General features: G+C 43.6%; 1 protein-coding gene across 2 annotated transcripts in view; it reads left to right on the top strand.

Moving 5' to 3' along the window:
* The window catches only part of LOC126981022 (ileal sodium/bile acid cotransporter-like), a 32791-nt gene extending 10295 nt beyond the window's left edge, over positions 1 to 22496 (top strand). Inside the window, exons 1-8 of one of the 2 annotated variants that reach the window (XM_050831648.1) lie at positions 12141 to 12243; positions 14347 to 14601; positions 14785 to 14991; positions 16176 to 16352; positions 16974 to 17196; positions 18206 to 18423; positions 20030 to 20179; positions 21808 to 22496. In XM_050831648.1, the coding sequence (XP_050687605.1) occupies positions 14362 to 14601; positions 14785 to 14991; positions 16176 to 16352; positions 16974 to 17196; positions 18206 to 18423; positions 20030 to 20179; positions 21808 to 22053 (1461 nt within the window). In that variant the 5' untranslated portion in view covers positions 12141 to 12243; positions 14347 to 14361 and the 3' untranslated portion in view covers positions 22054 to 22496. Of the gene's footprint in view, positions 1 to 12140; positions 12244 to 14346; positions 14602 to 14784; positions 14992 to 16175; positions 16353 to 16973; positions 17197 to 18205; positions 18424 to 20029; positions 20180 to 21807 lie in introns of those variants that run through there. The other variant, XM_050831647.1, reaches the window with a different exon arrangement.
* The last annotated feature ends 5163 nt before the right edge of the window (positions 22497 to 27659 follow it).

Genomic DNA, 27659 nt, shown 5'->3' with positions numbered 1-27659 from the left:
TAAACCGTTATTTCTAGTTCTTAGGTTGGTTTGCAGTTCAAAGAATTTGGAGTAATCGACGTTATTGAATTTTTTCAGACACTTGAAGACTTGAATCATATCCCCTCGTAGGCGTCTTTTCTCCAATGTAAAGAGATTGAGTCGCTTGAGTCGTTCCTCGTAATTACTCCTCCTCCTTTCTTGTGCATTCGATTTTTTTGGAAGCTTTCGTACCCGGGAAATGACAATTCAGATACTAGGTGTGCAGAGTTGGCCCAAGTCTCTGTGATGGCTACCACATCTGGTTTCTCAGTTGCAATATACGCCCTAATTTCGTCCTTTTTGGGTAATAGACTGCGTGCATTTGTGTACAAAATGGAAATGTGACTACTGGTTTGGCCGCGTCGTGTTGAATGAGTTCGCTTGTCGGAGGCGTCGTTGGTTACACAGTTTCTTGCAAGCCGCATCGACGCTACGGTTCGGTTGATCAAGGGTTGCCTTTGCCTTGCCCTCGCCTGCAGATTTTGAATAGCTTTTCGAGAAGCTTTCAACTGCCTCGTTCAGGAGCCTTCCAAGCCGCGCCGAACCAACCTCATTCAGGTGGAGTCCGTCCTCCCAAAACAAATCTGGGCGCTGGTTGAAGTGGTGCCATGCGTTCGTGAACCCTACGCCTTCATCGTTACATAACTGCTTTAGACTAGTGTTGACGCCGTACGCTTTACTGTTGTTGTATCCGGCGAACGTATTGACTCTCGGTAGAATCCCAGAGACGATGATGTGAGGGGACTTAGTCTTGTATTTCCGAATGACTTGACGGTATTTTGATAATAGGTCCTGAGATTGAGTTCACTGAAGGTCGTTGGTTCCCGCATGGATCAGATACACTGTGTCGTCCTTGGCATTTACTGCAACTGCATCGACAGCTGATTCAATATCGTCCAGTTTTGCTCCGGGGATACAAAAACGCTGCCGTGTCAATGTATTCCGACCGCAAAACTCCGTAAGTTGGCCTCTCACCACACTATCGCCAACTAAGTTGACTCTAGTAGTCAGTTTGCCCATGCCAGGAAATAGCGTCTGGTTCGTACAAGTGACAGCTGGGAGAATGGTCTTGTGATTTCTTTTGGAAGGGCGCGAGGTACAAGAGGGAGCGCGGGCGAAGGTGGGTTTGGAAGTGGTAGTGACTGTGGTGGGTGGTGGGGTATGGGTGGTGGGTGAGGTGTGGATGGAGGGAGATGTGGTATCAGAAGTGGAGGAGGAGGAGGAGGTTGAGTTCGTGTTGGAGGTGGAAGGGGAGGATGGAGTGGTGATGAGGATAGGAGGAGGAGGAGGAGGTTGGGTTAGGTTACTGCAATTACATAAAAACCAACCCATTCCTAGGTGAGATTTAAGGAGAAGGAGGAGGAGGAGGAAGAGGAAGAGGAAGACGAGGAGGAAGAAGGAGGAGGATCTTTTATCAAACTAAGTTACCTTCATTTATCTCTCACTTCAATCAACACTCTCTCTCTCTCTCTCTCTCTCTCTCTCTCTCTCTCTCTCTCTCTCTCGCCATCCTTAATAAGTCGGGAAACACTGCCAGGAGGAGGGAGAGGAGGACACACTCTTTTTCCTGTTGCCTTCCTTGCTGTCCGGCTCTCAGCTCACTTTCGCTTTCCTTCGTTGTCTCTCACTTCCGCACTTATTTACATTCAGACGTACATCAATTATCATCACGACGATGCGAATTGAAGTTGTTCTGGCACTGGTGTGGTGGGCCCTGGCCACCAGTTTGCTCCTGGAGAGCACCGGGTTTGGCCCCACAACCCCGTCCGCCGAAGAACTGCCCGCCGCCGCGCCTGGGGAGGGAGGACCCCCGGCGGGACAGCTTGGGGCCCACAAGGCCTGGGTGACTGCCGGTCTGCTGGCCGAACAAGAGCAGAGTCAGCAGGCCATGCAGGACCTAGCCAGACAAAACGCCCTTCTGTCCGTCCTCCTGCTTCAGGCCACAGATGAAGCCACTGTCCTGCACAGGGCGGTGCTGGCTCAACAAACGGCTTGGAGAGACAAAGAAGAGCAAAGGTCAGCGCTAGAGGAAGAAAACAGCGGGATGCTCAATGACCTGTACTTATCGCGACGCGAAAATAACGTAATGCTCAGCGACCTGTATAAGGCTGGGAAAATAATTCACAGGCTGCGAAAAGTCATGTCCATGTTCCGGGAAGAAAACAACGGCCTGCTCAGTGACCTGTCTAACGCAGGGAAAGAAAATGACAGGCTACAAGAAGTCGTGTCCTTCTCCAGGGAAGAAAATAATGGTCTGGTGAAAGCGCTGATCACCTGCCGGGACAACAATAACGACCTTGTGAAAGCGCGAGCCATCTCCGACGATGAAAAATCCAACCTTCTCAAAGCGCTGGACATTTCCAAGGCTGAAAACAACGACCTTGTGAAAGCGCTGGACATTTCCAAGGCTGAAAACAACGACCTTGTGAAAGCGCTGGACATTTTCAAGGCTGAAAACAACGACATTGTGAAAGCGCTGGACATTTCCAAGGCTGAAAACAACGACCTTGAGAAAGCGCTGGACATTTCCAAGGCTGAAAACAACGACCTTGAGAAAGCGCTGGACATTTCCAAGGCTGAAAACAACGACCTTGTGAAAGCGCTGGACATTTCCAAGGCTGAAAACAACGACATTGTGAAAGCGCTGGACATTTCCAAGGCTGAAAACAACGACCTTGTGAAAGCGCTGGACATTTCCAAAGCTGAAAATAACGACCTTGAGAAAGCGCTGGACATTTTCAAGGCTGAAAACAACGACCTTGTGAAAGCGCTGGACATTTCCAAGGGTGAAAACAACGACCTTGAGAAAGCCCTGGACATTTCCAAGGCTGAAAATGACGACATTGTCAAAGCGCTGGACATTTCCAAGGCTGAAAACAACGACCTTGTGAAAGCGCTGGACATTTCCAAGGCTGAAAATAACAACCTTGTGAAAGCGCTGGACATTTCCAAGGCTGAAAACAACGACCTTGTGAAAGCGCTGGACATTTCCAAGGCTGAAAACAACGACCTTGTGAAAGCGCTGGACATTTCCAAGGCTGAAAATAACAACCTTGTGAAAGCGCTGGACATTTCTAAGGCTGAAAACAACGACCTTGTGAAAGCGCTGGACATTTCCAAGGCTGAAAATGACGACATTGTCAAAGCGCTGGATATTTCCAAGGCTGAAAACAACGACCTTGTGAAAGCGCTGGACATTTCAAAGGCTGAAAATAACGACCTTGTGAAAGCGCTGGACATTTCCAAGGCTGAAAATAACGACCTTGTGAAAGCGCTGGACATTTCCAAGGAAGAAAATAACGACATTGTCAAAGCGCTGGACATTTCCAAGGCTGAAAATAACGACCTTGTGAAAGCGCTGGACATTTCCAAGGCTGAAAATAACGACCTTGTGAAAGCGCTGGACATTTCCAAGGAAGAAAATAACGACATTGTCAAAGCGCTGGACATTTCCAAGGCTGAAAATAACGACCTTGTGAAAGCGCTGGACATTTCCAAGGCTGAAAATAACGACCTTGTGAAAGCGCTGGACATTTCCAAGGAAGAAAATAACGACATTGTGAAAGCGCTGGACATTTCCAAGGCTGAAAACAACGACCTTGTGAAAGCGCTGGACATTTCCAAGGCTGAAAACAACGACCTTGTGAAAGCGCTGGACATTTCCAAGGCTGAAAACAACGACCTTGTGAAAGCGCTGGACATTTTCAAGGAAGAAAATAACGACATTGTCAAAGCGCTGGACATTTCCAAGGCTGAAAGCAACGACCTTGTTAAAGCGCTGGACATGTCCAAGGAAGAAAATAACGACTTTGTCAAAGCGCTGGACATGTCCAAGGAAGAAAATAACGACTTTGTCAAAGCGCTGGACATGTCCAAGGAAGAAAATGACGACTTTGTCAAAGCGCTGGACATGTCCAAGGATGATGATGACGACTTTGTCAAAGCGCTGGACATGTCCAAGGATGATGATGACGACTTTGTCAAAGCGCTGGCCGTCTCCATGGATGAAATTAACGACTTTGTCAAAGCGCTGGACATGTCCATGAAAGAAAATGACGACTTTGTCAAAGCGCTGGACATGTCCAAGGAAGAAAATGACGACTTTGTCAAAGCGCTGGACATCTCCATGAAAGAAAATGACGACTTTGTCAAAGCGCTGGACATGTCCAAGGATGATGATGACGACTTTGTCAAAGCGCTGGCCGTCTCCATGGATGAAATTAACGACCTTGTAAGAGAGCTGGCCCTCTCCATGGAAGAAAATGACGACTTTGTCAAAGCGCTGGCCCTCTCCAAAGCAGAAAATGACGACCTTATCAAAGCGCTGGACATCTTCATGGAAGAAAATAACGACATTGTCAAAGCGCTAGACATCATGGAAGAAAATAACGACCTTGTCAAAGAGCTGGCCATCCCCAACGTTGAAAATGGAGGACATGCCGCCCATGAATCTGCTCTTGTCGTCTCCGAGGAAGTCGGTCCTGCAGATGACGAGCCCAATCTTCCAACGTCACTCGTTCCCGCCGAGGAGGCCAAGGATACAGACGACTTGGATTACAGTGTTGAGCTCGTTCCTGCTGACGGAATCCATGACACTGGCGAGGACACTCTACAATAATGACCACGATATGCTCCACTGACCTCGTTCCTGTTGAGGAAGCCACCCCTCCCCCTCCCCATCCTTCCCCCCGACGTAACTCCCCTATCGTCGGCCTCCCCATCCTCATCCTTTTCCTCCCCATCCTTTCCCCCCGACGTAACTCCCCTATCGTCGGCCTCCCCATCCTCATCCTTTCCCTTCCCATCCTTCCCCCCGACGTAACTCCCCTATCGTCGGCCTCCCCATCCTCCTCCTTCCCTCTGCCCCTCCTTTCCCCCGGCGTAGCTCCCCTATCGTCGACCCCCCCCAGGCTAACTCAACCCTGGCAAGTTCTCTCGGTCACCGGCGGTTCTTCGGGCCAAAGCTCTGGTACAATTTCTCTTCGAGCCCGGAGCATCTTGCACCAAACCGCCCTGTATTTCTCACGTTTCTTAAAACCTTTCTATCTATCAGTAAAGTTATCCTAAAGGTACTATAGTATTTCCATTTGAAACTGGCCGGTGAGGTGTAGGCCTATGCGGGTCAGCCCCGCCCCACATATCTGCCACACACTCTCAAGACTTCTCGCTTCCTCTGATATGTCAGCTACTTAATACCTTTAAATGAATTTAATTAAATGATTGGATAATCTAATAAGGTCATAGTGTTGAGACTGTTTCGTTTTTAGGATAATAACAAAGATTTTGTATATATACCGCGACACTGGACAACGTTGGAATACAACGTTGTCCAGTGTCGCGGTATTTATACAAAATGGAAATACTATTGTATGTGTGTGTGTGTGGGCGTTATGCGGTACTGAATAGCCTACACGTGCCGTGCGCGTTCCAATACCAGAGACTCTGATCTCGACTGTTTGTCCTTCACTGGATACGGACAGGTCATTGAGCAGGCCAGTATTCTGGTGCCTGGATACGGACAGGTCATTGAGCAGGCCAGTATTCTGGTGTCTGGATACGGACAGGTCATTGAGCAGGCCAGTATTCTGGTGTCTGGATACGGACAGGTCATTGAGCAGGCCAGTATTCTGGTGCCTGGATACGGACAGGTCATTGAGCAGGCCAGTATTCTGGTGTCTGGATACGGACAGGTCATTGAGCAGGCCAGTATTCCGGTGCCTGGATACGGACAGGTCATTGAGCAGGCCAGTATTCCGGTGCCAGGATACGGACAGGTCACTGAGCAGGAGGAGAAGGAGGAAGAGGAGGAGGAGGAGGAGGAGGAACACAAAGGAACACAAAGGAAGAACAAACAACAGCAGACCTGCTGGTCCTTACGAGGTTGTTTGTGACAAGCTACACTAACTATCTAATCAAAGGTGGAAGATGAAGGACAGCAAAGGCGAAGGCTCCTCCCCACCCCCCCATCCCTCCAGCCAAAGCTGGCAGGAAAGGAAAAAGAACCATGCAGCATGGAAAAACTGCATGGATTTTATGTAGGAAAGAGGAAAGAACTACCATTACTGCTACCACTAACCGGGCAATAAAAGCGGACAAGGACACCAGTATTCGAAAGAACTTAACGTTATTACGACAATGAGTAATATATTAGTTGCTGGTTGGATTCAAAACACTTGTCTAATCTATTCTTGAAGGCCGTAACTGTTGTACTATCAACGACATCACAAGGTAGAGAGTTCCAAACATTAACAACTCGATTGAAGAAGAAGTGTTTAGCTTCGTGCGACGAGAATCTTTTACCACTTATCTTCAAATTGTGATTTCTTCTTGTTCTATTTGATCGATCAATTGTAAAGTAATCTTCCGCATTAATATCACTGAATCCTTTGAACATTTTAAACACTTCTATTAGATCGCCTCGCATTCTTCGTTTTGATAGGCTGAATAGATTTACTTCTTTAACCCGTTCCAACTTTTCTATGTCTTTTCTGTAGTAGGGAGACCAAAACTGTACACAGTACTCTAGACGGGGTCGAACCAACGAATTATACAGTTTTAATATTACTTTTTCCGATTTATTATTAAAGACTCGTCCGATGAAGCCAACCAATTTGTTTTCAGTTTTAACTACCTCTGAACAATGCTGACCGGGCTTTAAATCGCTTGATATAGTGATTCCAAGATCCTTTTCTTTACTTACTGCAGAAAGTTGTTGGCCATTCATTACGTACCGAACGCGGAGGAGGAGGAGGGAGCAAAGACAGCGGTAAACAGGGATTTGTCGTAAACATCTCTCTCTCTCTCTCTCTCTCTCTCTCTCTCTCTCTCTCTCTCTCTCTCTCGTGTGTGTGTCAGAGAGAGAGAGAGAGAGAGAGAGAGAGAGAGTCTTCCGGTCAGCAATACGTCACTAGCCTACTCATGCAATCCTTCTTCTCCCTCTCTTGCTCCCCTTCCCTTCCCCCTTCTCTCGGTCATACAACCCTTCCACACCCTCTCTTTCCCTCCCCTCCCCTTCCAGCCCAGCCATGCAGCCCTCCCCTTCCCTTGCATCATAATCCCTTCTAATTCCACGCTTCCTACTCCATACGATCCTCCCCTTCTCTTAGCATTATAACCTCGTCAGTCCTTTATTTTGACTCCATACAACTTCCCCGTTCTCTTCTATAATACCTCCTCATTCCTCTTTCCCCACTCCATACAGCTATTCATTTTTGCTTACTCATTCCTTGTCATTCCACTAATTCCACTCCATACAACTTCCCCGTTCTCTTCCATAATACCTCCTCATTCCTCTTTTCCCACTCCATACAGCTATTCACTTTTGCTTACTCATTCCTTGTCATTCCACTAATTCCACTCCATACAACTCCCCCTTCTCTTCCATAATACCTCCTCATTCCTCTTTTCCACTCTTCTATTCCCTTTTCTTGTTTAATCATTCCTTGTCATGCCACTAATCCCACCATACAACTCTCCCCTTCTCTTTATATAACCTTCCCATTCCACTCTTCCCACTCCATACAGGTTAATTCTCCCCTCCTCTTGCCTAATAATTCCCTTCTCATTTCACTTTTCCTACGCCATGATGTAATTCCTTCCTTCCTTCTCTTCTATACACAAGATAACTCTAGAAGACTTTAAGTAAGGTCTTTCTGTTTACGTATAAAAAGCTTCTGGTTCGTTTATTCACCATGTTTTCCTCGTTTATAAGTCGAGGATGCATTTGAAACCTAGAATCGTGTGAATCAAACCCACAGTGGCGGACGAAGGATGTTTAATGTTTACAATCGTGTTTGCATTAGGATACTCGATCAGATGTTTATACTTTTCATCCACCTCCCTGTAAATCTCTCCTCCTCCCTTCCCTCTTCACATTCTTCCCTTCCAATCGTGTCTGTTCCTACTTACCTCGTTCTTTCTTTGTCTTCCCAGCTTTCTCTTTTTTTTCATCATCATCATTCTCGTTCTCCTTCACATCCACCACTAAAAACTCTCCTAAATTTCCCTTCCACACTTACCACTCTTCTCTCTTACAAGGCACCACTTATCTCTCTCCTCTTCTTCCTCTTCCTCTTCTTCCTTCTCATAGCATACAACCCTCCATAACTTTCTATTCTCAAGCTCTTCTTCACTCCTCCCCATCTAACCTCATCCTCTGTCTCTTCCTTTCTCGTCCCTCACTTCTGTTCTCCCTTCTACTACATGCAGCCTCTCTCTCTCTCTCTCTCTCTCTCTCTCTCTCTCTCTCTCTCTCTCTCTCTCTCTCTCTCTCTTGCATTATCCTTCCCTCTTATCTCTGTAATCTACCTTCCTTTCCCTCCCTCCCTCGTCCTCCCTCAACCCTCCATATCACATTCTTCCCCTCCACAGCCCTCTCCTCCCCCTTTATCACCCCTCTCTCCCTCCTCTCGATCCCCGCTTCCCTCTCACCCGCAACCTGCCAGTCACGCTGAGATGCAACAAGGCCGATCGAGGCACCAAAAGTTACCTTCCATTTACTTTTTTTCATATTTTTTCCTTCTCTTCGCCGTTAAAATATCACGGAAGGAGAGTCCCGTTCCTTCCTGTGCCGTATCTGAGCCGTGGAAATAGAACGAGATGGATATACTGCGCAGTGGTGACTTTGAGAGAGAGAGAGAGAGAGAGAGAAAGTGCACGAACCTCTTCCTCCTCCTCCTCCTCCTCCACCTCCTCACATAATGGTTGCTTGTGTGTGTTTTTAGGGACAAGGTCAGCCGAAGAGAACTTTCCAGAATTAATAAACTTTCGATTCAGGTTATTAATATTTGTTTTTCTTTTTTTCTTTTTCTTTTCTTTTTTTCTTCTTTCACTTTTCTTCTTTTTCTCTTTCTTCTTTTTCTTTCTCTTATTAACTTGTCTTCGTCTTCACCATCTTGTTTTCCTTCTTCTTCTTCTTCTTCTTCTTCTTCTTCTTCTTCTCCTCCTCCCTCTTTTTTTCTTCCTGTTATTACTACTACTACTACTACTACTACTACTACCACCACTATTACCACTACTACTACTACTACTACTACTACTACTACTACTACTATTATATCTTTCCTACTATTTATTTTTCTTCTTCATAATGGAGGGTCTTGCGTACCCTTGACCTTGGTGCTGCTGGGCGTGAGGGAAGTAGGGTGTGAGATGCCAAGACAAGCGATACGTCGGAGTGGTGGTGTGGCGGTGACACTCCAGGATGGATGAGGAAAGATAAGATAACCGTACGCATGAACTTTCGTCTAATGGTCTAATCTTTGCTGTTTGCCTGAGTCTCGCGTTTGAATACAGACTCGCGTTTTGGAGTGTCACTGTATATATATCATTAGAATTTTACCCAATGTCCACGTTAGAAAGGAAAAGGCTTGGTCATGGTTAGTACCTCAGATCAAAACAATCACCTTTTACCTAAAGCCACAATTAAAGGAGATTAGCCGGATTCACATATAAGTGTTTTTGCTTCCTCATGGCTACAGAAGCTTTGTCGAACTCCCACCAGGGTCGCAAAACTACCCAAGGAAATGCCCACAAATCCTACGAAAGCCTTAGTAAATCTCTCAAACTTTTTGCTGTTTGCCTTGAGTCTCGTGTTAAAATACATGCACACGTTTTGGAGTATCATTCTATATATATCATTAAAATTTTACTCATCGTCCACGTAAGAAAGGAAGGAAAAAGGCTTGGTCATGGTTACCTACCTCGGATTAAAACCATCAACATTTACCTAAGACCACAAAGAAGATAAGTCGGATTCCCTTGAGTGTTATTTTCGCGTTTGTTGTGCGGAAGGTTTGTCGGACTCCCACCAGGGTCAATAAACTACCCAAAGAAATGCCCACAAATCCTACGAAGGCCTCGGTAAATGTGTCCGACCTTTGCTGTTTGCCTTGAGACTCGCGTTTGAATACATATACATCCTGGAGTGTCACTTTATATATATCGTTAAGTCTTACTCATTGTTTACGTAGAAGGGAAGGAAAAAGGCTTGGTCATGGTTAGTACCTCGGATTAAAACCATCAACTTTTACCTAAGGCCATAAAAAAGATTAGTCGGATTCAAGTATGAGTGTTTTTGCACCTTCATGGTTACAAGGCTACCCAAGGAAATGCCCACAAATCCTATGAAAGCCTTGGTGAATGTTTTCTTGCGCGCCGAAGTGTTTTAAGAAGGCTCACGTTCATATATGCAAAAAGAACACAATCATCATTACGCATCACCCAGGGCCAGGAAGAAAAAGAAAAAGAGGAAAAGAAAAGGGAAAAAGAAAAAGAGAAAAAGAAAAAGAAAAAGAAAAGAAGAGAAAAAGAGAAGAGAGAAGGAGAAAAGAAAAAGAGAAAAGAAAAAGAGAAAAGACAAAGAGAAAAGTGAAAAGAAAAAGAGAAAAAAGTAGAAAAAAGAAAGAAAAAAAAACATACAGGTTCAATACGCATATCCTAAAAAACATGACCTTTACAGCCTCACACTTATCTCAAACCTTTCACTTGGGTCTGAGTATCTTGTATCTTATCACCCAGCGCCTTAAGTGTCGTTGAGGGGACGAGGACGCTTCGTATCTGCCTATCAGTCCTGTTATCTAGGCGGGTATCTCAACTCTTTATGCCCGCCACGTGGTTCGGTGATAAGGTGTAAGTGTGTATATATATAATTTCCGAGCTGATATGAGGCGTGGTTCCTGTTTATTTGCGAAGGGTATGTCAGTTTTCCCGCATACATTTTTATTTTGACGAGAAGTTTACCTGTTTTTCACTGCCATTACACATTATTATTAGTATTATGCCTCTCTCTCTATTCATGTATGTATTTCTATTTATCTATCTATCTGTCTGTCTATTCTAGTCTAGGACGTTGGGTCTGTGTGGTCTGAATATCTGTGTAAATCTATGTAGCTCCCCCCCCCTCCCCCCCCTCTCTCTCTCTCTCTCTTTCTCTCATTATGGCAACACACATCATGAGGTTTCTTGTGCAATGCTATGAAACAGTTTTCCTGCAGACGACACATTAATTCCCCGCCTTTCATCATCATCTTTCTTGATCCTCTTCTTCAGCATCCATCTTTTTCCTTTTCTTCATCCATCTTCTTCCATTTCTTCATCCACCTTCTTTCTCTTCATCCATTTTCTTCTCCTTTTGATCTGCTGTATGGCTTTGTATCGCTTCGTATATATATAGGTCCTCCTCCTAGCTCCTCATCCTCTCTACTTCTTCTTCTTCCTCTTTTTCTTCTTCTTCTTCTTCTTCTTCTTCGTTCTTGATCCTCTCCTTATTCTTCTAACCTGTATCGCTGTGGATCTGTCCTCCTCTTTAGTCTTCTCCTCTGCTTTGCTTTCCAACGGCGCTACACTGTATATCCTTTCCCACCATAACATACACACCATCCCACCCCGCTCAGCTGTGTTTGGCTATGACGCAATGGATGGCTATGACGCAACAGGAAGGGGCTACGTGCACACCCCCTCGCGGGCCATGCACTTTCCCCTTGATTGTCTTGAGGGTTGTACTCACTCTAAAACCCTTGCTTTCTCCTTGGACATAATTGACAGTTTCCCTCTTGATCCACTTTCTCTCCATTCATATTGCAGAAGTAGGCTTGATGTTGTTGTGTATAAGTTTACCGTTATGTGGAGCTAGAAGTGGTAATAGTATCAAAACGTTAACTCATGCACAAGGAATAACTTGCCCTCTGTTTGTAGTGGTCTCGTATAAGACTTGGAGCCAGCTGTATTTTACTTTCTCCCTCTCCCTCCTCCCATCATCAGTGGTCCAGTGTAACACGATTGACTCCTTCAAAAATAAGCTCGACCGTCACTTCCTTCAACTTAATATCAACTAGAGTAGAAATGCAACGTTTTGGAGTCTTCTGATTAATGTAAAATCACTTAGGTTTAAGGACAGACCACCAAGTCTGGACCATGGGGTCTGTGTGGTCTGACTTTCTATGTAAATCTATGTAAACTATCTTCTTTTTTTTTTGTTACTCTTATTTCAGTTTTCCAGACCCATTATGTTTGTCAAATGTGTCGGTGCTACCTATCTGATAACTCGTAGCATTTAAACTCCTTCGGATTTACCTATTTCACGGTTTTTAATGATAACGGTAATAATAGTTTAGGCTCTGATAACACTGTGGGGCGCGCGCTCAGCTGGGCCGGCGGTCAGAGGGACTCGAAGTGAAGGTTGGGGTGGAGTGTGTCGAGCCAGTAGCCAGTGAACCGTGCCAGGTGGGTCGTGGGGGCTTCTTGTGAATGAAATAAGGAGCTGTGGTGGTAAAGGATTGTAATTAATGGTTGCTTGTGGTGTACAGGCGAGTTTCTTTATATGTGACAGAAAAACAAGCCGTCCGTCCCTGCCCCGCTGGGTGAGGCAACACTTGGCACTGCCCTGTGAACGGTGCCAACCGGGTCGTGGGGCTGACCGTGAATCAAATAGGGACTCGTGATAGGGAAGGGTTGTATTTAAAATTATCCCTGGTGTATGGGCGTGAGTTCTTTTGTATATAACGATAAAACAAGAATTCCATTCATCCCCTCTGGCTAAGGTAATACCCAGTGAACGGGGTATTATCATGGTATTATTCCCTATCATCACCCATCTCACAGCAAACAAAACCTTGGTGTTATATGAAATGTTTTGTGTCCATACAACACATTGCCGTATTGCTTTGCCGACGCAAACCACTCGTTCTCAAGATGTTAATTTTCTTCCTAAATATTTACATTACTCGCGACCGCCATGGTAGGTTGTTAGGTTAAGTTAGTTTAAATTTATTCGGCATGCTCAGTTGAAATGTGAAAAAAATAAAAGAGGGTTTACCGTTTACCATTGATGAGGTTTCACGCCCCGCTCCACTGCTAGTGCAGCGCTCTGTGAGGGTCCAGGGGGTCGAAGGCTCCATGTTAATTAGTAAGTTACCGTAGGTTAGGTTAGTTTAAACTTTTTTGACTTGCAGTGTGGGCCAGTGGAAGTTTAAAATGAAACACTCCACCCTTTCCCCAATGCCAACCAACTCCCCTATCTCTCTTTCTCTCTCTCTGGGGTGTAAAAAAAAATATTGTTTTGTGGCAAACAGCTTCCTGATTAATTGTAACACCGAAATCTACCATAAAAAAATTTGTAGTGTATGGGTTTGAGTTTCTTTATATATAATGGTAAGGCGAGTATTTCATTCCTGTCCCCTCTGTGGATTAGGTAATACCCAGTGTACGGTTCCAGGTGGGTTGTGGGTCCGACTGTGAATCAAATCATGAGTCAAGGGTTGTATTTATTCGTTACCCGTAGTGTATGAGCTCAAGTTTCTTTTTATTTAACGGTAAAACAAGCATTTCATCCTTGTTCTCTCCCTTACCCTCGGCCCTGTCCAGTGAACGGTGCCAGGTGGGTCTGGCCCTCAACCCCCGTGTGTTCACATTTCATTGCCCTGCATATAGCTATTTTTTATTTTCACAACAAATGAGACCTAACAATGCTCATATGAACTTAAATACTACTATTAAATAGAAGAAATAAATACAAAAAATAGGAAGCAGTAATAAAAGAAATACCTACCAACAAAAGCTATAATTAAATCAGCTGTAGTACTTCCCTATTTCCACATGAAAAAACATCAAATTTCACACAAATCACCTGTCTGTGTTTCCTAATTATTAGCCAATATTAATAAATCTGCTACCTCTTCTTGACGAATATCACTAGTTTCCTGAATTCTCCTGCTTTGCTATACTGTATCCGGTGTAATTCTAATAAAAAAAAATCAGGGTTTGTACTATCTTACTTTAGATGTCAAAATTTCTACAGGGATCGCCAAGTACTTGATATCTCAGGTACCTTGTCTTCCTCAGCGTCTCATATCTTTCTCAATTTCTTATTCTAGTTTCGCCTACAGACAGGTCATCTCTGTCAGTCATTTCCATTTCCTTCATTGCCTTGTACAACTCAACAAATCTCATTCTCTTCTCTCCTCTAAGGTTACTAGACTAAATCCTCATATGTCAGATCTTGGTGCATGGCTGGGTTTAAATCCTGGCCTGTGCAGTCGGCATGGGAAGGTAACTGGAGTAACCTGGTTGTCAAACACTGGCCCTGTGCTCCATTGTAATGTGTTGTTTCCCACCACATGTTTATGGGGACAATGTGACAGAAAAATAAGCACAGAGGCCACATGCACAGCTATGGCTTATTCCTCCAACTTTACCCTTTACTTGAAGCTTGGCCAACCAGTAGCCCAAATATGTACCAGGTGTTTAGGCAGCAATTAGAGGAATTTACACTATGATCATGTTTGCTAAAAAATCTTTCTCTTCATAGCAATTTTATTTCCTTTGCAGTAAAAAGAAGCCATCATGTGTCCATTATACCCGGTGCACCTGGTGCTGATGTACGGGGCGCTGCTGGTGGGGGTGTGGATGGCCGGCCTTGGCACTGTGATGGCCGCCGCCTCGGAGGTATCCCTGCTTAAGGTCCGCCTCCATGTTAATGACACCCCTGTGGATACCCTGGACATTAAGGAGGGCGAGGAGAAGATGGTCACCTTCTACTTAGATGACCTGCCCATACAGGCTGCCGGAGATATCTTGTTAAAGGTAAGAAGGACCACTGAGTTACCAGGGAACAATTCTTGGTCAGGCAAAGTAAGTCCAGGTAACTTAATTGATGTGCTTATTTAATGAATTTGACAAAAGTTTTGATGAGACCAGACACTGTTTTGTGCAGGTGACAATCATCAATTCTGTGCAGTTCCATGATGCTTTTTACTTCTGTTGCAGGATGAAAATAATGACCATTTGAATCACATTGAAGTTAAGCCGGAGCGCATCCCCCTCACTGCCCTGGAAAAAGAGGAGCCGGACTCCCCTTCGCCCAGTGGCTCCTTCAATGTGTCAGGGAAGTTCCTCGGCTTCACACGGGTGAGGCTCGTCCTGAGTGACGGGAACGACCAGGAGCTGATGGCCAGTGAACCCGTCCAGGTGAAGGTGAGGCAACAGCGGCAGTAACTTAAAAAAAATTAAGGGACATGTTGGAAGCATGGAGGTAGGGAGTGTGGTTGGGAAGTGAGATGTTGATGGAGTGGATGGATGGTGATGGAGTGAATGGATGGTGATGGAGTGAATGAGAGTGAACAATACCTTGTGGATGTTGTTTGTTCCTTTCAAACACCTTTCAGCACAAGTTAATCTTCAGGTATACTTAAGTATGAGGGAATGCAAGGAGCTGATAGATTATATACGAGGCACTCCAAACCAGAGGGAACTAAGGGACAAAATAATAAAAAATAGATACCTGCACCAATACATTCTACAAGCTGCCTTGTATAGCCCAACCGGCCTCTTGCAGACTCCTTACGTTCTTATGTTCTTATATCTTTCAGTCACTGGGAGAAAACTGTAGATCCTCTGGGTTGGTCCAGTGCTTACTAAATTTCAGCTAATAGCAGAATAACAATAACCCATTGTATTATTATTAACAGTCATACAACACAATTCAGTAGAACTGTTTGGGATTATTCAATCTTTTAACATAAACTGAGGTACAGAAATCTTTATACTTGTATCAGACCTGTCTTTTGGTGAATTAAAAAAAAAAAGCCAGAGTTTAAATACGAAATGAGTATGACAATAATTATAGTTAGCATCCCCAATTAGAACAAAAAAGAAATGAACATAACTTTTAATACACATTGGTAAACAATTACATAACTTTTTTTTCATATGTAACATTTCGTTGTATCTTATAAGCAGATGTTCCCCCCAAATTTTTTGAACTTTAATTACGTTTTCTCGCGTTGGGCAATTATTTCCCAAGGCTCGCTCCAGGTCGTGGCGCCTCGTGTGGCTGTGGATGATAGTTGAAGCAGGATGTTTGAAACACAAAGGCTGGGAAAGGGATGTTTATTGGTTCTGACCATCTTGTGGTAGAAGCAAAAGTAAGAATAAAGGAAAATTGGAAATTCAGAGGCATGGGAAGAAGAAACATGCAAGTGAGATTTCTTGACAGTGACAACAGCCCAAGGGGAAAAAAAGTATCATGACATACTGCTTTTACAAAGACGGTCAGAACACGCTGAGTCAATATGCCAATTTTGTTCTGAGGTTTCATGATACCAACCTTTAGGAAGAGCAAGTCAGAGGAAAGAGGACACAGTCATCACCCATTCCAGGTGCAGCGTGGCAAGCGTGTGTTGGACAAGATCTTCATCCACGTGATCATCTTGTTAGTGATTGTGGCGTACATCAACATGGGCTGTGCCATTGACCTCAAGGTGATCAAGGAGACTCTGCGTCGCCCCGTGGCCCCCGCCATTGGTCTGGCTTCCCAGTATCTCTTCATGCCCATAGTGAGTGCTCAACTCCCATTCTTCTTAAGATATATTAATGGAATGTCTCAGGGTCTCACCAGTTCAATAGGAGGCAGCAAAACAGTAAGAACAGTATAAAGAAAATAACCAATCAGTGGCATCCAAAATAAACTTTGTAGTTTTATAGACATTGTATGCAGTTGTCATGTTAGTTTTCTTTAGGGAATGCACCATCATGGTATAGCTGTTCCAAAGTCCATTCAAAGTACATATTGATTTGTAAGTGTTATTTTTAGCATACCCATTTTTACCTATTATTAAAAAAAATTCTTTCCAATTTTGGCATCTAGGCTACTCACTGAAACTTCCTCCTTTTTAAGCCCTCTGATTTTATCTACATATTAGTTTGTGTAATAATCTGCTTTCTTAACATTGTCCTTCCTTACATTACCTTACATTCTGAACTTATAACCTTGGAATGTAGATTTACTTTTAATGTTTGTTAAGTTTTCTGAACTTGTATGTGAAAAATTAGTTTGTCCACACATTTGGTAGAGCACTTTAGATACTCAAGGTGTGCCACAAAAGAAAAAAGCTTCTAATTACTAACCAGTCATTATACTTGTTTACATACTTCCAAACATTTATTTTGTCTTCCAGGTGTCATACGTCATTGGATACGGACTATTTTCTGACTACCCGTCAATGTGGCTCGGACTCTTCCTGACTGGCTGTTCCCCTGGCGGCGGCGGCTCCAACATGTGGACCTACATCCTCGGTGGCTCCTTGGACCTCTCCGTCACCATGACCTTCGTATCCACGGTGGGAGCCTTTGCTGCGCTGCCCATCTGGGTGTTTTCTCTGGCAAGAACCATCTTTAACGGTGAGTTTTAAATGAAGGCAATGGTTGGTAGAATGATCAAGGGATTTAAAAATCATTCCAGTTCAGAGCATTATTTAATATTCAGGAATTATACAGCTCAACGTTAGGTGCCACATAACACTAAATCTTGTTATTATTGAATGGAGCAGACGAAACTTGGTTCCCTTCGGTGCCTCAAAAACTCAACACCACCTTCCAGAGATTCATCCCCTGTTCTTCAAAAAAACTTCAGCTGTCCCCTCCTACACTACACTTTCTCGGTCTATTTTTAACTCAAAATCTCAGCTTGAAACCTCGGATCTCATCTCTTGCTAAATCAATTTCCTCGAGATTGGGTGTTTTGTATCATCTTCACCAGTTCTTTTCCCTTCACAGATGCTAACCATATACAAACACCTTGTCCACCCCCACATGAAGTATGCATCTCATGTGTGGGGATTACACACACACACACACACACACACACACACACACACACACACACACACACACACACACACACACACACACACACACACACACACACAGCCCTTTTTCAGCTTAGTCTTTTACCTATCATGCAGTCCAAATTGTAGCATCTTCCCAAGAGTTGCCTCCTTCACTGTAGAAAAAATCATTAAGAATTTACTATTTTAAGGTTTCTTATAAAAATTAAAAAGTAGATAGCCCAATATTTATTAAACCTTTATATTTCTTGTACATAAACTACAAACATTATCCAGCATTTTAAAAGAGCAGGGATAGCAGGAGGTATAACTCAAGGACGTCGGCCACACAAAGCTTAACTGCTGACCATACTGTTATTTATGAATGTAACAGTTACCCCTTTTACACTGCCTCCTTTGCTGTGAAGAAACAAAGTTGTAGGTCATTAAATTTCCTTATTCAGAAACATATATCAACATATCAAATCATTCATTTACTCATTTTACATATACTGGAGGTATTTCTAGAGTATAGTTATGATACAGCATGTACCAAGAGATGATTGTCTCAATATGTATTGCAGATGGTCAGTTCAACAAGCTACCCTTCAAGAACATTGCCATGCTGATCATTGGCTTGGTGGTGCCTCTGTCCATCGGCCTCTTGATCAAGTGGAAATCAGAACGAGTTGCCTTAATGCTCAAGCGCCTTCTGAAGCCCTTCTCCATCATATTCATCGTCTTCATCATGACATTTGGAGTGTATGCAAACTACTATATTTTTGCATTCTTTGACTGGAAGGTGAGTCATCTTTCAAAGTCTGATTCAGAAGTTCTAGCACTGATTGGTGATCCTTTCTCTTTAATAGAGTATGGTCAGCTCTTTATCCATGGATGTTCAAATTCCTTAAATAAAGTGGGTTAATATTTGCACATAACCGAAGTACATCATCCTGTTTACTTTAAATCACTGCAATGTGACATATCTAACAATGTAAATGTTATGTAAATAGTTGTTACTGTATTATTTAGGGAATAATGACAAGACAGTATTAGTCCATAGCATCCTGTGGGTTTGCTGGTCAGTACCTGTGTGGGGCAACTATAATTGGAATAGTTTTCAATAGCTTATTACTTGTTTGTTGGTACTGACAAGCTCCATTTTTCATATAGGCCTTACCGTTCGATGGGGAAAAAGGGTCCATTTTTTCTTAAAATTATGTGTTCAAGGGTAAATAAAAAATACATAGGCACAAAAAAGTGTATTGAAGATTTTTACCTCAAAAGCATTTAGATCATTGGCTTTTCTATAAAAGTAACCCCACTTGTCTATTAAGCAGTGTTTCTTAAAAAAAAAATATTGAAAACTATAAGTTTTGCAATGTTGCAATGGGGCAAAAGTGTCCTACCAAAAATGGGGCAAAAAGGACCACTCATAGAATGTATAAAATGTATAAAATAAATGTATAAAAAATTAAAAATAACTAATTTAACCTCCTTTTGACCGATAGGTAGATACCTAGATATACCTAGATAGATAGATTGATGGATAGATATATAGATGATAGATAAATAGATAGAAAGATAGATAGATAGATAGATGGATAGATGGATAGATAGATAGATGGATGGATGGATGGATAGATATAGATAGATAAATAGATATAAAGATAGATATAGATAGATAGATAAATAGATAGAAAGATAGATACCTAGAAAGAAAGATAGATAGATAGATAGATTTCTGTGTTTAACACACCTAACGAACAAAAAGGTTTGAAAAAGTATTCTTAACTCTTACTTGTGACTTGTAACAGTGATCTACAACTACTTTTTGGAAAAAAGGGCATTAAAACCAAAATTTGCATTGTTTTGTAAGCATACAAATGTTGGTCCCTTTTGCCCCAGAAACGTGAGCATACAAATGTTGGTCCCTTTTGCCCCAGAAACGTGGTCACTTTTGCCCCAGTAAGAATAATGCATATCTATTCACTCCCCACTTAACTTAGGTTCAATATTATTTCATTACTATATACCTAAAGGATTGCAGATTGATGTCCTGGAAGGGTGCTGTGAAAGAGGTTATAGTAGTTCGTGTATACACCTTAGCAATTTAGTGTTGTTTCAAATCTGAAAACACAAGAAAAAAAAAAAAAAAAAATTTAATTCTTTAGAAAATGCCTATACATATCTAACACATTTAAATATGGGTGACCTGACATGCAGATTGCAATGCATGTATGTTTTTCAAATTTTGCATTCAACTTTGACAATGTAAACCATAAAACCTGTTAAAAAAAAAAATGGTCCCTTTTCCCCCATGTGGACCGCATTGCCCCATTGTACGGTATCATGTTTTTATCAAATTTTCAAATTGAGCACATTAACGGTGATTGTTTGTTCCCCAGGTGGCAGTGGCTGGCCTGCTGCTGCCGTGGCTTGGCTTCGTGTTTGGTGCCGTGATGGCCCTGATGTGTCGCCGCAGCATGGAGGAGATCATCGCCATCAGCATTGAGACTGGGATCCAGAACACTGGCATCGCCATCGGTATCCTCAAGGTAAGAGTGATGGTTAACCATTGACCCATAATAAAAAAAAAAATCCATTTTCTTGACTGCAAAACATTATGAAAAAATGGTTTTGATACAGATACCAAATAGACATTTTCAATCCCTTCAGTATAAGCAAACCCAACTATTCAACAGAGTTTGTTCTTAAGAAAATACAGTAATGTGCTTGGGCTCCTGCTTTGAATCAAGATTGCAGCTTAAGTCCAACAGGCCAAGGAGCCAATGTCAGTGGCGTAGCTAGCTATTGATCAGAGGGGGGACACTAGACAAGTGGAGCTCGGGGCAATCTAATGCCACATAGGAAGTTGCAAGGTCACATTCAAAGATCAGATCAATGGTGGGTATTGGGGCATGGCCAGCGGGGGGGTACCAAATTCACATGAGGGGCATGTGCCTGTGCCCCCCCCTCCCATAGCTCGAGTAAAGGTACTGGGGAGTGTCTCCTGTTATTTAATAATAATCCTTGTGGTCAAATCAGCAGGGCAATGTGAATATGATTATAGTCACTATAATTTTCTTAAGCTGGATTTCCCCAATCAGATGCTCTGTTTCTAGCCAGGTGGGTGTGGACTATCCTAATGGCTGTCGGCAGGCAGCATGTCCGAAGTCTCCATCACCCCACACACTCGCGTAGGTTCAGAGAGTAATCACATTTTACTTAGCTCACCTGTTACACGAGATATAGAAATTTTGCTACATCTTTGGAGTTTGTGGTGCTGTTACAATTATAACACTTTTCAAAACTCAGTTGGGTAAAAATGTCATTGCAGTTAGTCATAAATAATTGCTTATGTGCCTTTTACAAATCATTCATTGTCTTTGTTGCACTTTATCAAAAATCAGATTGTCGCACTTTATCAAAAATCAGAAAGTACAACATATTCAGGAGGATTTTATTTAGGACGGCAACTTTTTAGTAAAACTCTGATTTCATAATTGCTGCCAATATCAATAAGTATAATGCATGCTCTATTATCTGAGTTGAAAATAGTGTTATAATTGTAAAATCACTGCTCAATTCAATGATTTAAACAAAACCTGCCTGTCTTGTGTAATAGATGAGGTAAGTAAAGAAACGTGAATATTTTCTGAACCTGCGTGTGTGTGACGGGTGGCAGACATCACACACCCAGCCCACCAACAGTCAATTGGCAATGTCATTATCAGCGGGTTACGTGTTGAAAGAGAAAAATGGTGACTAACACATGGTTGATTAACTGGAATTGCCTGTACTGTGAAGCTCTCTTTTTCAGTTAACTGCATCAATTATGAAAAATATACAGTTAAAGTTCTGGATAGAATACCATGAAGCATGTAAAGGGGGAAGGAGGATAATAATAACAATTCAGTAACAAAATAAGTTGCTTGATACCCAGCCAATGTGGTGGCACCGTTGCCCGCCTCGCCACCTACTGGTCTAAAAGAGAAGGCAACACACCCTATTACCTTAACCGTGACCCGGCCTGGTGGGGTAGATGACTCGGGTGAAAGTAATAGGCTAAGTTGCCTTGTCCTTCACTCTCAGGATGTAAGGAGGGCAACAACATCAGTGCACTGGTTCAGTTTTATTATTAACAAGTCTAAGTCAGCTAAGATAGTATCAAAACCCTTTCCAGGTGGCACTGGGAGACTTTGCCCCCTTGGGAGACATTGCCATGGTGATTCCCGTCGCTGTGGCCACCATGACCCCCATACCCCTCACTGTGGCCTACATCTTCAAGCGTGTGCAGGAGTGTCGAGGGAAGACTAAGACCCTGAAGTTCGACATACCTTTTGATGACAATGACAACCACACACTCGCCAGCTCAACCTCTCCCCTTAACAAGAGCCCCTCAGACTTCTGTGGGCCCATCGCGGCCTAGCAGTGCCGGGTTCTGTGTGTGTGGTGGCCACTGTCCATCTTGCTGGGCCGTCACTCCGCGAGGTTGTTCTTCAGCTGGTTGTTGGGCCACGTCAAGCACACCGTAGGGTTGTCATGCACCAATCTCATAAATGAAGAGTCTCATTATTATATATTTCAGTAATAGAATTCAGTGAAACTTTTCATAAAACTATGTAAACCACAATTTTAACATGTACAAAAAATAATCTATTTTAGAGTATAATATCCTCCCTACATTAAACAGGGATTGAGCATGAAATATTAAAAGTTGTTGAATGTGAATATTTAATATACTTAAGGTTCAAGTGTTAAAGAAATAATAATAATAGAAGTATTATAGGTTTTATGGAAACCTTAGCTGCCAAGAGGATAAAGTATTAAAATACAGTTCATGCCTGTTAATAAAAATCTTTGCACTTTAAATATAGTTTCTGTATCCTTTGTGTCAACATAAAATCTGACTGGTTTGCTGTCAGTCGCATTAAATGTGTAAAGGGGCTTTACACTGGGCAAATTTTCCGTGGATCTTCAATCATAAAATCATCGATTTTTGCCTATGTGGACATACTACCATCGTCTTCCTATCACACTTGCCCTGCACCCTATGCATTCCGTGGTCTTGACAAACGTTGCCAGATTGTCTTACTCAGTCTCTTACATTTACCGACTTCCGACCAAAAAACTGTCTCGTGCGTGAGACGTAAGCTGCCAGGCACGATACAGTCTATAACACCATAAAACAAGAGTGCATGGTGGTGCCACCAGCACACACAGGGCGAATTACCTGGCATCAGCACGGCTCAGTGAGTGTTAAGTTCACATACTTGAGTCGTCATTAATAGTGAGATGACTGATGATGATGATGACATCAAGAAGCAGAGCCCCAAACTCACTTATTGATAGAATGCTGCTGAGGATATGTTTTCCTGCAGCCAGAGGATGAAGTTTGAGTTACTCAGGATTAACTGCTACTTACTCTACCACAGACTGATGTGGCCTCAGTGCAGGGTGACCTCCCTTGACTGCCTTAGGGTGCATACACAAAGAAAGCAGATTTATCCACACAGGTTGCTAGTGCCGGACATGCTGGTTACCCGCACAGGTAACTTGCTCCAACATGTACAGGTTGAGCAGGCAAGAATGGCCTGAAGAATCAGGAAAGCAGATTGGAACTGACTGGCACACTCGGGCCTGCTCCATCTGCGAGTATGCGCACTGGTTTGATTCTTGGTGCAGACTGGAGCCATAAACCCTCATGGGTAAACCTGCTTGCTCTGTGAATGCACCCTAAGGGCCTGTCATAATGCCATCCTGGGGAGGCTTCTGGGACTACCCAGATGGATTAGCTCATCCTTGGCCTTCACCAGGGACAGGATAGACTGTCTGGCTGAGGTGTGCTGATTATGCCATGTACAGCATGGGAGTAGGTTGGTGCAATCTGGGATATCCATCACCACCTCCATCACACAGAAATTTGCTTATGTGTGTGGATTTATATGGCATGAGAGACTGAGCCTACTGTTTGCATAGATTGTGTACAGTTATTTTATACAGACATGCTATGATAGGGGAGGCGGTGGCTGAATCGACAGAGTAACACCACCGCGTTCAGGAGGACGCGAGTTCAATCCCCGCCCGGTGCCACTAAGCTGGGATTTTTCAGCCGCCGCCGAGTGGCTTAAAACTACCCACATGCTGTCCAGAAGACCACCTATCAACCTGGACTCTAGATTCTAGGATTAAAGATGAGCTCCGGGAGGGCAGCATGAGCCAATGCAAGATGGCGCCACTATAAACACTCGCCTGCGCCAGAACGGGCTGGGCCGACCATCAGGACCCACCGGGAAGAAACCTTGGGCCGACCCTCAGGCCCCACCGGGAAAAAGCCTACCGGCGCTATAGGCCGCAAAAAAAAAAAAAAAAAAAAAAAAAAAAAAAAAGTTAATATAATAAATCAATCAATAGGGGCATATGCTGGGGGGCACATTGCCCCATCCAACCCCAGGGGTCTCTTAAGGTGCGGCCACACTGCACGCTGTTTGCTGGGAGGGTAGAGGGTAGCGGGATGCCAAGCAGGTCAGAGGCAAGAACAAACACGTTATCTAATACGAGTGGCCATATAGGACGCGGGTAGCAGGTTCCCTCCAAGCTTACCTGCTACCCGCGTCCTGTATGGCCACTCCTATTAGATAACATGAGTTTGTTCTTGCCTCTGACCCGATAGGCGTCCCGCTACCCTCTACCCTCCCAGCAATCCGCATGCAGTGTGGCCGCACCCTTAGAGCAAGTCTCTATGCAGGCCCCCTTCTCATTTAAGTACCTCATGGCAGGATCCATTGAATTGTTGAAGCCAAGACCTCTGTGGGCACCCCCAACAAGACTTCTTAATGAGACCTGTCATTGTTCTGCACTACCAAGGTATGTGAAATTTTCCAAGATCTCACTGTCCTCCACACACGCATGAGCAGATTGTACAGTTTCATCCAGTGCGCCTCCCAGCACTTGTAGCATGATCTGGACCACAAGACCTGATGTCCTAAAGGGTTCACCTCCTCTTGCAGTGCCTCAAGAGGCATCACCAGAAGGATTACTCATAGCTGGGCGTTATCGCGATAAGTTATCACGATACTTTATCACTAATAACAAAATTGGGTTATCAGCCATCCGTTACTTATTCATATAAATATCGGTATCTTCGTTACTTTTGTAACCAAACTAGCGATAATCGCTACTTTTTTCCACCTCTCAGAAAAACAATGTTGTCTCCTCCCTACTGCGCATGTGTGGCCCGGGCACCTGGTGTTGTATGAAATATGTTCGGTGAAGATATATCATACTTAGATCACAACATTAAAACACTAGGTTATTTTTTGGGGGTTAGACTCAAAAACCACTATATCAGAGAGAAAAATCATTTAACTTTGTCCAAAAAATGATTATTCACTGCATGAAATTGTGATCCCGTTGTAAGAAGCGCAAACAGAGACCAGCAGCTTGTGTTATCACATTGCGGCGTGGCGCATGGCCTCTCAGCTAGGTCTCGAGTGACAGAGTGAGTGCCAGTGCTCCAGTTCCCAGTGCTTCAGTGCTTCTTTACTGGTGACTGTTAGTTAATGGTGATAAGTAAGAATAAATGAATAAGTAGAGATGGGCCAGTTCACGAGAGACCAGTGTTTGTAAACAAAAGCTCCAGCTTTTGACGGTGGGAACGCCAAATAACACAACACCGGTTCAGGCGTTTCTAGTAATACCGTCCATATGTACGAGTCAACGTGTGGTTTTCAGGTTTTGTAAGTTTTAAAAAATATAGATAATGAAAATTTGAATTCATCCATGTTTTTTTTATTTGAAATATCAATATAGTATTGTTTTCACCTATCGGATTTATCGCTAGCTAGTATCGGAATTGTGGTTTTGTATCGGGTATCGGTTATCACCTATATTTGTGTCTCCAGTTAACGAATATCGGTTATCACCGGTAAGGTTTTCCATTATCAGTTATCGGGTATCGGGAATAAGGTTTTCTGTTATCGTGCCCACCTATGGGATTACTGAATAATAGGCAAAATAAAGTCAGTGACCCTGGTATTGACATTAGATGCTCTGCAATGACTATGATCCACAACTCTGCCTAGTATCCAGTCCATGCAAGAGTTGAAAAGTGATGGAGCAAGTACACAGCCCTGCCTCACTTCTCTGTTAACAGTTAATAAGCTGGAGACCACCCCCCCAACATGCACTTCACAGCGCTCCTAGTCCCAGTGCACAGGCCAGTCAATAGACCAACAGTCAGAGGGTGCATTCACAGAGAAAGCAGGTTTACCCATGAGAGTTTATGGCTCCAATCTACACCAAGAATCAAACCAGTGTGCATGCTCGCAGATGAAACGGGCTCGAGTGTGCCGGAGCCAGCTCCAATTTGCTTTCCTGATTCTTTAGGCCATTTTTGCCTGCTCAACCCATACACGTTGGAGCAAGTTACCTGTGCGGGTAACCAGCATGTCCGACACTAGCAACCTGTGTGGATAAATCTGCTTTCTTTGTGTATGCAGTCAAGGGAGGTCACCCTGCACTGAGGCCACATCAAGCTGTGGTAGAGTAAGTAGCAGTTAATCCTGAGTTGCAAGAATCCCTGAGTGACAGAGAGGAAGATCCCAGGGTACTCGCAATGCACCGAGCCAAACGCCTTCTTGAGATCAGCATAGGCTGCAAATATCCAATGTTGAAATTTATGTTAAGGCAACACTTGGCCAATTATTTCATAGACTTCTCAATTTAAGCCTCTTGTTGTTGAGATAATAAAAAAACTCAATAAATATAATCTGATAAATTCTTATCTTTCCTCCAGGGCTCACCCCCCTAAGGTTAAGAACCAATGTGATAGAGGTTTACAAGACTGTGAAAGGACAGGTAAAGTATGGAGTGGAAACTTTTTTGGGGGGCAACTGTAAAATCCCTCCGTACATCCAAAATACAAGAGTTCACCTCCATATTGTATTGATCGAACTTCCATCATTAGATAAGTTAGGGACAGTTCTTGAACTATAACACATTTAAGATATTGTCTTTTGGAGGTGCTGAGTGACTCCACACACTCACCCTTTTTGAACTTTTGAAGATGAAAAAATGGCCCAGGTTGGAAATTTGGAAAGGCTCATTTTGAGCATTGTGATGGCTGGAAGGTACAGAGGAAAGGTATACCACCCCTGCTAGAGGTAATAAGGTATGTAACACTCCATGTGGTGGATGAGTGGAATAGGCTTAGCAGTCATGAGGTGAGTGTCAATACAAATGTCACATTCAAAAATAGATTACATAAATTCATGGCCAGCGATATTAGGTGGGGTTAGATACCCAGGAGCTTAGGGTCAAAGGAGCTGCCTTGTACAGGCCTACCGCCCTCTTGCAGACTCCTACGTTCTTATGATGCCTTAACATTTGTCAACAACATAAGTGCTACCACACAACACACCTGCCACCAAAGAAACACACCTGCACATCTTCCCTACCACCAAATCAATACCTACATGGCTACACACCTACCACAACACACCTACATGTCTACACACCTGCCACCAAATCAACAAAACTTGCATGGCTACACACCTACCACAACACACCTACATGTCTACACACCTGCCACCAAATCAACAAAACTTGCATGGCTACACACCTACCACAACACACCTACATGTCTACACACCTGTCATCAAATCAACACACCTGCAAGTCCACACACCTGCCCCACGTAACAGTCCAGTCCACTCACCTCGGCCACGCCCCCCAGCAAGGCAAGGAGGAGAGGCTGGGGTCGTCCTCGGAGGGTCAGGTCAGCGAGGGGAGGAGGTCGGACAGCGGGAATGAACTAAATATGCAGCAAGATGGCGTTCGTCCTGTGCACCTCCCGCCATCTTGGAAATTAGGGTCCACAACATTGCCAGATTATCGTACTCAGCCGCTTATATTTCCCGACTTCCAACCCCAAAACTGTCTTCTGGGCCCCAACAACGAAACTCATTTATAGTTATCGTTAAAAGAGTTAGATCCTGGTGTTTCTTGGCAATAGTTAGGCGTCAGAAACCGGTA

The sequence above is a fragment of the Eriocheir sinensis genome, chromosome 46 (genome assembly GCF_024679095.1).
Source record: "Eriocheir sinensis breed Jianghai 21 chromosome 46, ASM2467909v1, whole genome shotgun sequence".
NCBI lineage: Eukaryota > Metazoa > Arthropoda > Malacostraca > Decapoda > Varunidae > Eriocheir > Eriocheir sinensis.
This window is presented reverse-complemented; position numbering and strand designations above follow the sequence as displayed.